The sequence below is a fragment of the Mus pahari genome, chromosome 21 (assembly GCF_900095145.1).
Source record: "Mus pahari chromosome 21, PAHARI_EIJ_v1.1, whole genome shotgun sequence".
Taxonomy (NCBI): domain Eukaryota; kingdom Metazoa; phylum Chordata; class Mammalia; order Rodentia; family Muridae; genus Mus; species Mus pahari.
The window spans coordinates 25,946,781-25,960,222 of record NC_034610.1 but is presented as its reverse complement, the minus strand read 5'-3'; the positions used below and the strand labels follow the sequence as shown (position 1 = coordinate 25,960,222).

The 13,442-nt window shown below is 49.3% G+C and overlaps 1 protein-coding gene across 1 annotated transcript in view; it reads right to left on the bottom strand.

Annotated features, from left to right (window-relative positions):
• Window positions 1–13,442, bottom strand: part of Umodl1 (uromodulin like 1) — a 64,717-nt gene that overhangs the window by 18,918 nt on the left and 32,357 nt on the right. Inside the window, exons 8-14 of the mRNA XM_021221541.2 lie at window positions 11,025–11,137; window positions 9,240–9,459; window positions 8,555–8,692; window positions 6,929–7,156; window positions 6,590–6,841; window positions 3,648–3,760; window positions 1,083–1,296 (exon numbers count right to left, since the gene is read on the bottom strand). Of these exons, the coding sequence (XP_021077200.1) occupies window positions 1,083–1,296; window positions 3,648–3,760; window positions 6,590–6,841; window positions 6,929–7,156; window positions 8,555–8,692; window positions 9,240–9,459; window positions 11,025–11,137 (1,278 nt within the window). The remainder of the gene's footprint in view (window positions 1–1,082; window positions 1,297–3,647; window positions 3,761–6,589; window positions 6,842–6,928; window positions 7,157–8,554; window positions 8,693–9,239; window positions 9,460–11,024; window positions 11,138–13,442) is intronic.

Sequence of the window (13,442 nt, the reverse complement as noted above, 5' to 3'; positions counted from 1 at the left end):
CTGTTAGTGCCCTGTGCACACTGGGCTGTCAGGCTTAGGGGTTTAACTGTTAGTGCTGTGCACACTGGGCTGTCAGGCTCAGTATTTGTCATTGCTGTGTGGTCTCACTCTGCACTCAGAGCTCTTGACTCTTCACTACTTTGGTGGGGAAGTTTTCTTCTATCCTTTGTACAAGAGCGACTTTACTCTGCTCGACAGGTGGACTGATATCTTTAGGTGATTCAAGTATTGTAGTCTTTTCCTCTGAAAACCTGAGCTTACTGAGGGAATTCTTCTCATTCTTCAAATTAAAAAACATGTTCAATTTAGAGTCTTCATAGAAGAACAAGAAGAGGAGGAGGAGGAAGAGGAAGAGGAAGAGGAAGGGAAGGAAGAGGAGGAAGAAGAAGAGGAGGAAGAAGGAGTGGAGGAAGAAGGAGAGGAGGAAGAAGAGGAAGGAGATAAAGAAGACAAATAAAATGAAGATAAGGAGGAAGAGAAACAAGAAGAGGGAGAACAGGAGGAGGAGGAGGAGGAGGAGGAGGAGGAGGAGGAGGAGGAAGACGACGACGATCTAGGGGCAGGCATGGTGGCACACGCTTTTAACCTCAGCCCGTTGGAGGGAGAGACAAGTAGATCTCTATGAATGTGAGGGCAGCCTGGCCTACAGAGTGAGTTCCAGGCCCACCAAGGCTATATAGTGAGACCCTGACTCAATAAAATATATGACCCAATTGTCATTTTTCTTTATATCTGAGGAGGGGAGAGTCTAAACTGCCCGCCTCTCCCTGTTTCCTCACCAGGACTTTTTGCTAGGATCTCTGGACTCTTCCTGGACAGTCTGACTGCCTGGAACGACCGATTGTTCTCAGCTCATCAAAGCCCTGAGTGACAGGGAAGGGACATCCCTGAGACTTTCAGAAGGTTCAACCCTTCAGTTTTTAACACTAATATGGTAGCAGTAAGAAAGACAAGGAAGCCACTCCATGCTTCAGACCGTTCATGGGAATCCCCACAAAGAGGCTCAGAGCACATCTTCCTAACCAAGAGCCACAGCTGACTTTGACTGGGGCAAACTAGCGTCGAGCCCGGCCCCGGCATACCTTGTATAAAGGTTTTGCCTCTGACCACCTCCAGCATAGATGTGTTCTGTAAGGCATCGAGGAAGCCAGCAGACACCTCCATGACATCAAGGTCTGCTGTCATTAGCAAATTAAACTCCACCGCGACGCTGCCGTTTGTGATGTCTGTGATGTCCACACGGATCCTGCCTGCATCCATGTGCTGACGCAGCGTGGGTGGCAGAGAGTCCCGCACCTTCAAGAAACAGGCTGTCTGAGAAGGGCTGCCTGCTGAGTTCACAGGCCATCTGTCCTAAGAATAGATACTCCTGGTAATGTCCGCCTGGCATCCAGGACAGGTTTGTGGCAAGAAGGTCCAAGTCTCAAATCAGTTCTTGGCCCTCACAGGTCAGCCCAAACACCTTGGGTGTTGATGATGCCCACAAGAGTCCTCTCTCCCTATAAGCAGCCAACGGCTGCAAACGGCTGCCCTTGAGGTGAACAGGGGACAATGCCAGCAGAACCCCACCCGTACAGGCCTGTAACACAGAAACTCACAAAGGCAGTTAACAGTCACCTGTTCTTAGTTCAGAGGTAGGGAGAGAGGGGGGCTGAGTGGTCCTGAGGAGGAAGACCACCTATGCCCTTTGTTTTTCTAGAATGTTTCTTTGCCTCTAATACTTCAGGACTTATCCCCACCCCGACCCCTCTTCTTCCTATCCACCTGTTCCCAGGCTACTTCTGAATGAGCATCTCCAGCAGCCAGCCCTATCAGGACACACACACACACACACACACACACACACACACACACACACACACACACAGAGTGTTCCTGCCTCTGAAAGGCTTGCTTTTGTCTTCTGTGTTTTAGAGCACAGTCATATGACACAGGCTGCATCGTTCTGATCCAACCCAACACAGTTAAAGACACATGGTCTTATGATAAGCCTTACTAGTCCATGTGATTTAAATTACCCTGGAAAAAGTGCCTCCAGTAACTGTTAGAGAAACCCATAGGGGGGCAGTGCCCAATGGCATGAGCTCCTGGCCTCCCTTTTCCTCCTCTGGGACACCCAAGGCAGAGAACCTCATTATCTCCCAATAGAGGCTGTGTATCACCATCCCCACCCTTGCTTCCCTTGGGTGGTTTCGTCCTGGGTATCAGTAACCCCATCCCTGCCGACTTTGGGTGTCAGACAGCCACTGTGCTTATCTCAGGGACTCCTGCTTCTCAACCTCCTCCCCTGATTTTCCTGATCTGCAAAAGCATTAGGTCACTATTCGAATGTCACCTTTTCAAAGTGATCTCCAGGCAAAGCTCTACACACTGCTAGGAAATGATGAGCCATTAGCCCATGACCTCCAGAGCTGGGCTTGGTATCTTGAATGTGTATATGGTACACAATTGTTTTCTGCCCTGAGACACTAGACAGGTAAAGCAACTGTGTTCAAAAATGGGCCAAGGATGAAATAGTCTTAAAGGGAAAGGCTAATCTAAAAACTTGGGATGGAGCTGCTGCAGTTGGCCATCAGAGTGGGGAAGGGGCTCAACATCTGTTGTTGATGTTGTATACAACCATCATTGGCTAAAGAGAGGTGATGCATGTTATCCATCACCCCTGAGGACTCTTGGATCCAGGTACTTGGAGAGTTGAGAGATCCAGGATAAGGAAAGCAGGGCCTCAGAGCCTCTGGAGCCAGACTGGCACAGCTCCTGAGGCTGCATGGTCCACTCCATCAGAGAGTAGCACCCATTGGCTTCTGACATACCAGTATGTTAATCAGAACCAACACTAGGTGGCACTGTCCAGCCCTCCCATTAAAACTCAGACTCCCTGGCTAGGTTGAAATTCTCCAGGATCACTAGATTATAGGTGCTTTAAAAAGTCGTGCAATCTAGGGCTGGGGCTGGGGGAGGGGCCGAGGGAGAAGTAACTTGGAAGGGGTATAGGGTTTCCACTGAGGGTAATTAAACATTCTGAAATTAGATGGTGGTGGTTTGTAAACATAAACCACTGGATTTTCACACTTACAACTGTCATGCTGTCTTAAATGGAGCTCAACTTTTAAATATTCAAGTGAGTGTGTGTGTGTGTGTGTGCGCGCGTGCATGCACACATGCCCACATGCATTCAGTGGCATACATATTACAGGGGATGGAACCTAGAGTCTGGTGAATTCCAGGTAAACGCAACACCCTTAGCTTTCTACTTTACACATTCCAAAGCAGGTCTCACTATGTCATCCAGACTAGCCTTGAGCTCTCTCAGCAGCACATACAGGTTTTAAACTTGGAATCCTCCTGCCTCAGCTTCTTGATTATGGATCTGCACCAGCAAAACCCTGGTTAAGCACTTGGTTGAATATAGACAGGACTTTCTGCTCCACAGGGAAGGTGAAGCAAGACGCCTGGGGGTGCATGTTGGGGGTATCCTGCTCACCCAGACAGGCCTCGGCCAGACAGTTCAGGATGCTCAAGCCTGCTGGAGACTGGCCCAGCTTCCCCCAGAAACAGGGAATCCATAAGACCTAGTTGGCAGCATCTAGAATCCCCCTGCCTCCTTCCTTTATTCCTGTGGAGTAGGACTGACCATGCAAACTCACCGTTCTGAAGAACAGCTCTGCGAACTCTTGGTGCTCCCTGCTGCTGGTATTGCGGAAGGATTCCGAATACTGCATGCTTGTGATCCAGACTTTACCAGCAAGTTTCTGGACCACTTCAGGATGGAGAATGCATTAGGTCACAGACTGTCATTTCAGTGTCCCTGATGGCTACAGGAGCATCAAAGCTGTCCTGGCTCCAAAGAAGAAACAGAGACCGCTTGCTGCCCACAGCCATGGCCCACCCAGCTCCAAGGGATACAGAACAGCTTGCCGCTGGCTGGCATTGCTTGAGTTTTCACTGCAAGCCAGGCAGCTGGCTAGCAAACCGGGACAGTTGGAGAGGAAGCAGGCACCGAGAGACAGTCAAGGCCACAGTGTCAACCAGACATGCCTGGATACCAAGCCTCTGTGAGCCCAGAGCCCAGAGCCCGTGCCTCACTGGGGGCCTTGTTGAGTCAGCTCCTTTCCCGCCCTGTGCTCATACCTCTCTGTGGTCTAAGGGTGGCCCCACCTTGACCTGGCCTATTCTCTGTGAGTCTTTGCCCTTTGGGGCTTCTGGGAACCCATGGAACATGTGCATAGACTGGAGCATATACTGCTCCCAGTCACATCCTGGCTTCTGGCACATCAGTCTTTACATAGTCAGCCCCTTCCCTGAATGGCTGTGGCATGCCTGCTCTGTGTAAAGAGCCTGGGACACCAAATGGGAATGACAACCTTCTTCCCCTGGTGACATCAAGCACACCTCCCAAGAGAACCTCACTCAGTCCTAAGACAAACTGTAAAGCCATTCCACTGCCGTTCCTGATGAACCTCAAACCCCATGTTCTTGGGGGAGAGGGGACAGTGTTATTGTACCCAGGGGCCAGAACCATGGCCAGAGGCACACACAATTCAATGGAAGGGCCATAGCTACAGCAACGGTAGGAACAGACATGGGACCCGTCTCAGAGCCATACACACCCATGGACAGCCCCTTCCCTCCAGGGTGAAGGAGACCTTCAGGGGTCTCCTGGCTTGGCTCAGACTCAAGGGTTTTTCCTGCCTGGCCATCTAAACACCACCAAACTCCCTCTATCCCAGATGGCCATGAGCTGTTTTTACTGCACCCCAATAGGTCATCTTAGGCAACACCCAAAGAATGTACCCCAACCTCTAGACGCAGCACCCAGTGTGTGGGAAACTCCCTGAGATGTGAAGACCGTCGACAGCATCACACACATAGGAGAGTCGTGTGCTGGGAAAACAGATGTCAAGTAGTAATGAAGAAGAAAAGAGGGTATTAGCTGACTATGTAACTGCGGGAAGGACTGTCTCCCATGTAATGGGGTCCCTGTGTTGTTATTCAGGTCTGCCACCATCTCCTCCCAAAGTGAGCCAGGTGCTTCTGTGCTGAGAAGGGCATGGACACATGTACCCCACAGTCAGCTTCTTCTCTGCTCAGCTTTCATGCTTGTCCGTTTGTCCAGAGATCCTTACCTGTCTGAACTTTCAGCTGTGTTCTGGCACCTTCTTTCCCACACGCCTTAGCCACAATCTCCACCAGATACAAGGTTCCCCATTCCAGTCCCGACCATGTCATATTATTGTTCTGGGTCTCCATCGTCATGGCGGGACCCCGAGGAGAGACCAGCGTGAGGTGGAAAACAGGGGAGAGGCGGATATCCGCTGACCACTCAAGGGAGAAGCTGGTACTGGTCACATTAGAGACCGTGACCTTTCCAATGGGTCCAGGAACTGGGAAGTGGGACAAAAACAAAACAAAACAAAAAAAAAACAGAAACAAAAACAAAAAAAAGTTGACATGAATGTCGATCCCCCTGCATGTGGGACAGGAAAAGAGCTTCCAAGGCCCAAAGTCCAATACTTAACAATGGGAGGAGGGGTGAAGCCAGCCAGTGATGCAGACTCTCATGACCCCATCACAGAGACAGTGCCCCTGTGCACAGGACCTTGTGGGACCCTTAGCTTGGCTTCTTAGTGGAAGCCCTGTGTTATGACAACAGGATATTCCTGGGGTCTTAGGCTGCCTCAAACCATTCCTCCTCTGCAGGTTCTGGGTGGCTCCTCCACACGAGGGTCTGGCCTACCCTGTCCCAGGGGCAGACATTGGCACTGCTGGCTTGAGAGTCCCTCTGACAGGAAAGTCTCTGACTCCTGTGGGATAATCCTGGCTCACAGGGTCCTGGAGCCCGTGGTGTACCTCAGAGGAAACAAGGGTCACCCTTGTCAGTGGCTCAGTTTGGACAAAATCCACAGTGGATCCAGCATGGTAAGCTGGCCGAGGGGGCAGGGGACACTGTCAGCTAGCCCTCGTGAGCCTCGGCCCACATGCTGGTTGGAAGGGTCATTCATTCCTAGGTGTCCCCAAGACCTGGTGACAAGCTAAACCCTTTGTGTACCACCTGGACCAGCTGGGGGTTGCAGTACAGCTGTGACATAGATAACTGAAGTACACACGGGGGTATTGAAGGCTGGAGATGTCAGGGCTGCATAACCACTGCAGGTTCAGTGTGGCTGGGGTGAGGACGGAGGAGAGGGCTTGATGGGTCAGCAGGAAAGCTGGTGTTTGGGAAGCTGGGAGAGCGTAACACTGGTGACAGATGAGGGTGCGGTGCTGCTTGGAATTATGGGATTGCTCCAGTACTAGATGGGATACATACTCCCTAAAGTCCCCTCTCCCTCCTGTCTATCTTCTCCCTCAGCTGTTGAAAGCCAAGGGCTCATAGGAAGTAAAAAGGGAGAGAGCCAGGGATGATAAGGGAGCCTTTATTCTCTCTGACTAGACCAGACACCTGCTGGCAAGGAGAACCACACTGTCCCATGTCTGAGCCCACCTATGTCGGAGATGAGACAGCACAACTGACATTTCTGGCAACTCTGACACCAGGGCTCACACAGGCTGAGGTTCCAACTGGGGTCCCTGCCCCCAGATAACTCACCACAGGCAGGGGACTCTGAAGTCACAGCGGCCGGGGCCGATGGCGGGCCTGGGAAGGGGGAAGATCGAGGGTCTTCATTCTGTAGTCTTGTGGAGTTCAGAGGTGTCTCCCAAGCGGGGCTGGGGTGCCACACAACATAGCCCGTGGTTCTAGCAGTCAGGAAGGGTGGCTCTTTGGTGATGAATTCCTGTGACTCTCTAGTCGTGTGCAGTGGGGCATCTGTGGTCCCCTGATGGGATCCATAGGTCGGCCCTAGAGCCCAGGGAACAGAGCTTGTCACCCCACTGGTACTTCTGTGGCTTATGCCCAGGTTTGGGGTCACGTTGGGCACCTCCATACCTTGTCCTGTGCTATTCCTACCTTCCCTGCCTGTGCTACCCCCGTCTCTCACTGATGGGGGCCCTGGGGTCTGGGCTTGACTTCTTGCTGGGGTGCTCCTTGGGTGCTTGGAGCTTGGTGACTCGGTGAGGGTCTCTGGGCCAGAGGTTGTCATTCCTATACTGACAGCGGGGGCTGTGACCTTCTTTGTTACTGACAGTCCACCTCCTGTGGGGGTCACCGTGTCACCTACAAGATACGTCCACTGTCAGATGCAAGAACCGGCCATCAGAGGCTCCTTACAAGTAGGAGCCATCCCTAGAGAAAGACCCTGCATTGCAAAGGTGCCCTAGAGAAAGACCCTGCATTGCAAAGATGCCCTAGAGAAAGACCCTGCATCGCAAAGGCGCCCTCAACCCTTTGTGAGTCCAGAGAGATGACTTAGCAGCCAAGAACACTTGCTCCTCTTCCGGGTGACACAAGTTCATTCCTCAGACTCAATAGGCAGCTCACAATGCTCTGTAACTCCACCTCTAGGAATCTGACGCCCTCTTTGACCTCTGCAGGCAATGGCATCAGTGTACACCCATCCGCATAGACAAGCATGCAGATACATAATTAAAAGCGAATCTATAAAAACAAAATTGCTGGTCGCAGTGGTGTGGACTTGCAATCCTACCTCTGAGGAAGCAGAAGCAGGGGGATGCCTGGGACTCAGTAATCTGCTAGGCTGACCTTATTTGTGTTTCGGATCCCAGTGAGAGGAGGCCTGTAGTGTGTAAACATGGTTAATCCTAGTACAAGGTGTATGGTTCAGCCTCTACAAGCATATGCATGTACATGTGACTACCACATATACACACATATGCACACACAAGATTGGGGAAGAAGAAGGAGAAGAAGAAGAAGAGGAGGAGGAAGGGGAGGAGGAAGAAGGGAGGAGGGAGGGAGGGAAGGAGAGAGAAAGACAGAGAGAGAGAGAGAGAGAGAGAGAGAGAGAGAGAGAGAGAGAGCTCCTCTCCCCCAGCATGCTCCCAAGGCAGACATGACTAATCATGACAGAACATCTGATATCTATAAGGGTAGGCTTAACTAATTGGATACAGAATCAGATATCTGCAAGTAGCTGCCTTCTGCTTCTTAGCTCAGCCCCCTCCCCCACTAAAAGGCTTGGAGAGTGGGTAAAGATATGTCAGGACTAGGATTCAGAACCCCTCCCACCACCCATGGAGGGCCCTCTTCTAGTTTTTACATCCTCTCCATCTTGAATCCATTAAGAAATGATTTCCCGCCACTGCTCATCCACCCCCCACCCCCGCTCCTGGGGACATTTCGTGACTTTCTTGGGCTGGAGTACTTTGCTTACATGATTCTTTTATATGTGTGTGTATATATGTGTGCGTGTGTGTGTGCATGTATGTGCATGTGACACACACACACACACACATACATATATATGTACTCTAATTTTACAGCTGCCTTGGAATTTGCATTTGCTCTTAGGTACATTTATTATCACATTGATTCCTTCTGAATAAAAACCAACCAAAGCAAACCAACCAGAAGCACTAGGGTAGCCTTTAGCACTAAGCCTGTCGAAGCTGGCCCTCCCACCCCAGCTCTCAGAGCCCTGCTGGGCATACATACCCTCACAGACCCTGCCAGCCCTGGAGGGGCTAGCATCCCTGGCTGTGAGGCACTGGCACGTGTAGGAGCCCTCCAGGTTGATGCAGAGTGCGCTCGGGTGGCAGTCATGCTCTGAGCTGTGTGCACACTCATCCCAGTCTGTGGGAAGAGGAGGGAGCGTTAGTGAGAAAGGGGCCGGACTGGTCAGGAAGCAAAAGGGAGTGGACAGAATCTCTCTGCCCTTCCTACAGAGAACTGCCGGGCACGGACGGGCCTCCTGAGGCCCACGTCTGTCAAATACTCAACATGAAAATTCTCTCTTTGGCTTAGCAAAAAGAATTAATAACAGGGTTGGTGAAGCAGCTCCAAGGTGAGCAGCTGACTGACAGACACTGTAGTACCGTGCCCTGATCACCAGACACAGGGATCTCCCTACCCCCATCACCCCTCATCCCTGCGCTATGGACTCCTCTTCTCCTTTTGTTCTGTGTGCTGGACCAGTGACTGTAAAAGGCAGTCCAGAGGAAAGGGGCCCACATTAGGAGGAGCATGTGGTTCTGGCCCTTGCTTCTCATAGAGAAGCCCAGGATATGGTTTACACTTTTATTTTATTTGACTTTCAGGTAAAGGGAAGACTAACTCAAACTGTTGCTGCCTGAGCAACTTGTGAGCTGGAGGTACGCCCCTGTTGCCCTAAGAGACATACCTTTCACGAACGTCCTCTGCTGGTCAACTTGGAACACGGTGCTCCCAGACAGGAGCTGCAGCATGGGGTTCAGTGTGTGGAGATCCACGGAAGGGTCAGGATCTTGCAGGGTGAGTCTAAGCGTCACCACCAGACTCCCTGCCTGCAGAGACACGATCTGCATCCTCAGCCTCCCTTGTCTGTACAGGTCAGAGATGGCTTGGGGAAAGGAGTTTTCCACCTAGCCGGGAGACATGCGAGGCTGCTCAGATGGCTGCTGGAGATGCCCCCTTCCCCTGCCCCCAGCCATGAGGGCCACCCAGCTCTCCCTGGAACAGCCGTGGAGACCCACAGTACCCACCACAACCCAGCCTCTGGCTACTCATGGATAGTCTACCCAACTGTCCTTGAAGGGAATGTGTGGCCTGCGGGTGAACTAGGAAGCCAGTCAGCTTGATTGATGAGCTTACTGACAGGGAGGGCCAACCCAGAATGTCCCAGTGGCTTGTAGCAGTGTCCTCCTTACTGGGGAGATACCAATCTCTCCCCTACTATCCCGTGAGCGGTATGACTAGCTTAGAGGGACCACCACCGACAACAACCAACAAAAACCTAGCTGGCTAAGAACCTTCAAGAGCTACCCCTGGGAACCAGGCAGGGGGATCATCCCTAAGGTCAGCCTGAGCTGTATGGTGAGCTCTAAGCCAGGCTAGGATGCCGAATGAGAGCCTGTCTTTAAAAAAAACTATGAATAAAAGAAGCTGGTGTCCTTAGAGACAGGTATCAGGGGCAGCTCCCCAATAGTCTGGCATCTCTGCACACCCTGCACATAGAAGACCCTAAATCCTTTTATTCTAGACTCTTGCCTGGGAGGTTGGTATGCAGAGTAGCCTGGAGACCTCAGGATGGTGTCACCCTCCAGAACAAAAGACAAGCCCTTCTACCATCGGCATAGCAAACGGAACCTCCCCTTCTGGAACATGATTCAGGGTCTATAAGATCTGGGCTCCCTAAGCCAGTGGTTTCTCAGCTGAAGGAGGCTCCCCTGCAGACACTCAGGTCTTCATAGATAGTGCCCTTTATATTGTCTGGGAAGGGCAGAATGGGGAACCAGCCTTATCTGATTCTTGGGCTACCTGCTTTGCTGTGACAGGCACTCTACCTCTAAACTAAAATCCCTGTGCTTTCTAACAACATCAGCAACTGTAATATCAAGTTAGCCTGTGATTTTCCAAAGGGGTAAAATCCCAGGCCCTGGATAGCTGGAGAAGCCAGCTTTCTCTCCAACCCAGAACCTATGTTAGCTAGTAAATATTGGCTCCGTTCTCCAGGCCTGGTGCCAGTGTCTCCTGCCAACCACAGGGGGTCAACAGATGCTAAGACTGGTGGCAGAGACTTGCTCAGGAAGCTACTGCAAAGCCACACAGGATAAGAGCATCCCAAGGCAGAGATCTGTACAGTAAGTCCAGCCATATGATCAAGGTGCTAATTTGATGGAAGATTGCTATCCCATGAGGGGCTATGTTGGCGGGTGTGACCTCCTCAGGCTATTACAGAACATATGACTTTGCCCATCCACAGGGAGGAGTCAGATTGATGATATATATGTGTGTATGTGTATGTGAACATGCATACATACATGTGCATGGGTTGATATGTATGTGCACATGTGAGCATGTATATCACATGTGACTGTGTGCATGAATGCATGTATGTGTGTGTTTGTCATTCATGTGTGCATATGCATATGTGTGTGTCCTTGTTCCGAGTACTTGAGGGCAGGCCAGCGGTCTGCCATCCTGCTACCTCATGAAACAGCTGTCGAGAAAAGTTCCAGAATTCCCCGCTGCTGCAGTCAAGCATCTGCTCTGTCAGGTTACGGTCCATGATCCTTATCGTGACTTGGAAAACCCGGGCATCTGAGACAGAAGTGACACAAATTAGCTAAAACCCTGGGAGGGGAAGTTGCATGCTGGGGTTAAGGTATACCTAGGCGACAGAATGCTCAACTAGCACGAGCACAGTCCTGGCCTTAGTCACCAGCATCATTCACTCAAAAACAGCCATGAGCTTTCCTGCCCATGCTTTCCTTAAAGCCTCTTCTTTTATTGGTACATCTTTTGAAGAAAATAAATTGCGAGATCAATTTTAGACTGAGGTGGTCAAACTGGAGAAATCTATACAAGGAATGGTAAGGCTGATGCTTGCCTGTAGTGAAAGAATCAACCCATGTCAGATGCATGCTGTCACCTGGGACAGGGACACTGAGTCACCAGACCATAGCCTCCCCCAGCCTTGAAGCAGGCTGATTCAGACTCTGCTGCCACTGAGCATGAGACCACCCGGGGTGGAGCCTTCCAACCTAGATGGCTCTATTGTTCTGTCACCTGCCCCTGCTCTTCTCCAAGACACTGCTACCTGTTGAGAGACTCTTGAGATATTCTGGAGACAGCATCTGGCAGATCGCCTACAGGCTGGTGACAGGCTTCAAGAATAGATCTGCAGGGGATGGGCCTCCCCCCTATATAAGCACAGAATTTTAGTAAACTTTGGGGCCTTGATCAGAAAAATATGTCTTGGCCTCCATTATTTCTCTTGCCATTTTCTCCCATACAGCTCCCGCCTCCCACTCAGGAACCCCATCGGTGTGGCCGCAGGAGGCTAAAGGTGGCACCCAAACAGGGACCTGAGTACAGGTGGATCAACAGAGAGAACACTGTCTTGGTAAGATTAATAGGAAGATGTATCCGGCACAGTGAATAACACTTTGTATTCATGCTAGCACTGGTTTTAAACTTCATCTTTTCAAAATTGTTGCGGTAGGTGCAAAGGGATACAGGCTAGACTGAGTCAGCACTGGCCCAGCGCTGATATCAGCTAGGGGTTGACAGTGGAAAATGGGAGTGAAAAAGAAAACAGGCATTTGTCTGCAGTCAAGAACTGCATCAGGCTAGAGGAGTAGGGCTTAAAATATAAAATAAAATAAAAAGAGTAAAATTAAAAAAAATAGGGAGAGAGAGATCAAGAGAGAAGGAAAATGGATTTTGGAACTCTCCTAGGGACAGAGTGAAACAGGAGACATCCGGCCTTCTATCTGACCCCTACAGGAGACACTCTTAGATTTGGTTACATCAAGTTCTCTACCATCTCTGTACTGTCTGTGTTTGGTGCACCATGTGTCAATTTATGTCTGTCTTTGTTTCATTGTATGAATGACTGTTGTTTTGGGTTTCATGTTAAAATGGTTAAAACTTTATCTGCTGGCTATCCATCTCAGATTTAGTCAGTTTACCCAGCGGAGGCTGATTTAATTTGCCCTGCACTGTAGCTAGGAGTGACGCACAGCAAGGAAGCTCCTGCTGAAAAACTGTTTTTTTAAAAAAAGGGGTCTGCAGTTTCTTAGTTCTAAGGCAAAAAAGCTGACAGTTGTTTTTTTCCTAGAAAATTCTCTGCAATTGGGTTCAGCAAATGACAAAGTGCTTTTTATCTTAAAATTATAGCTATAAAAAGTAAAATTCTTTGATTGGTCTAAATTTATAAGATTCGTATAGCCACTTCATTTGGTTTTTGACTGGTCTTAAAGGTGTAAATATGCTCTGCATGTCTTGGTCATAGAATATTGGCTTAAAAATTATTGGGTATGATTTAAAGGGTGTAACATTGGTTACAAGAAAGTTAGCTTTAAATTGGTAACTCAGGGTTGGAGTCATTTTAAATAACAATATGTGGCAAAAACCAGCCCAAAAAACTAGGCCTTTATGATACTTCTAAATTGAGATAAGATTTTATATAATTCTTATCTTAGAAAGTAGACTTATAGAGATAAGATTTAAAACAATGTCTCTTTAATGAAACATTAAAATTTGCACTGTCATGCATTCATAGATATAAATTGGCAGCCAGACTTTGTAACGTGATAGTGATGTTTCTAATATTGATTTTAAAGATAATAAATTGTTTTAAAATTGGGTTTTGCTTACCAAACATTATAAATATATTCTAATGTTGCATAAAAACTTAAAAATTATGGTTAAAATTGCCAATGTTCCATTGACTACAGCTTGCAGTTTGATTGTAAATTTAAGATCTTTAATTCACCTATATATTGTGATTAGGATTGTTACAAGAGTAATCATATTATAAGAGCGCTAATGCAGCTCATTGTGGCCATCTGAAAATACAAAGCAAAAGACAGACTTATCTAGATATATTCATCTTTGTGCA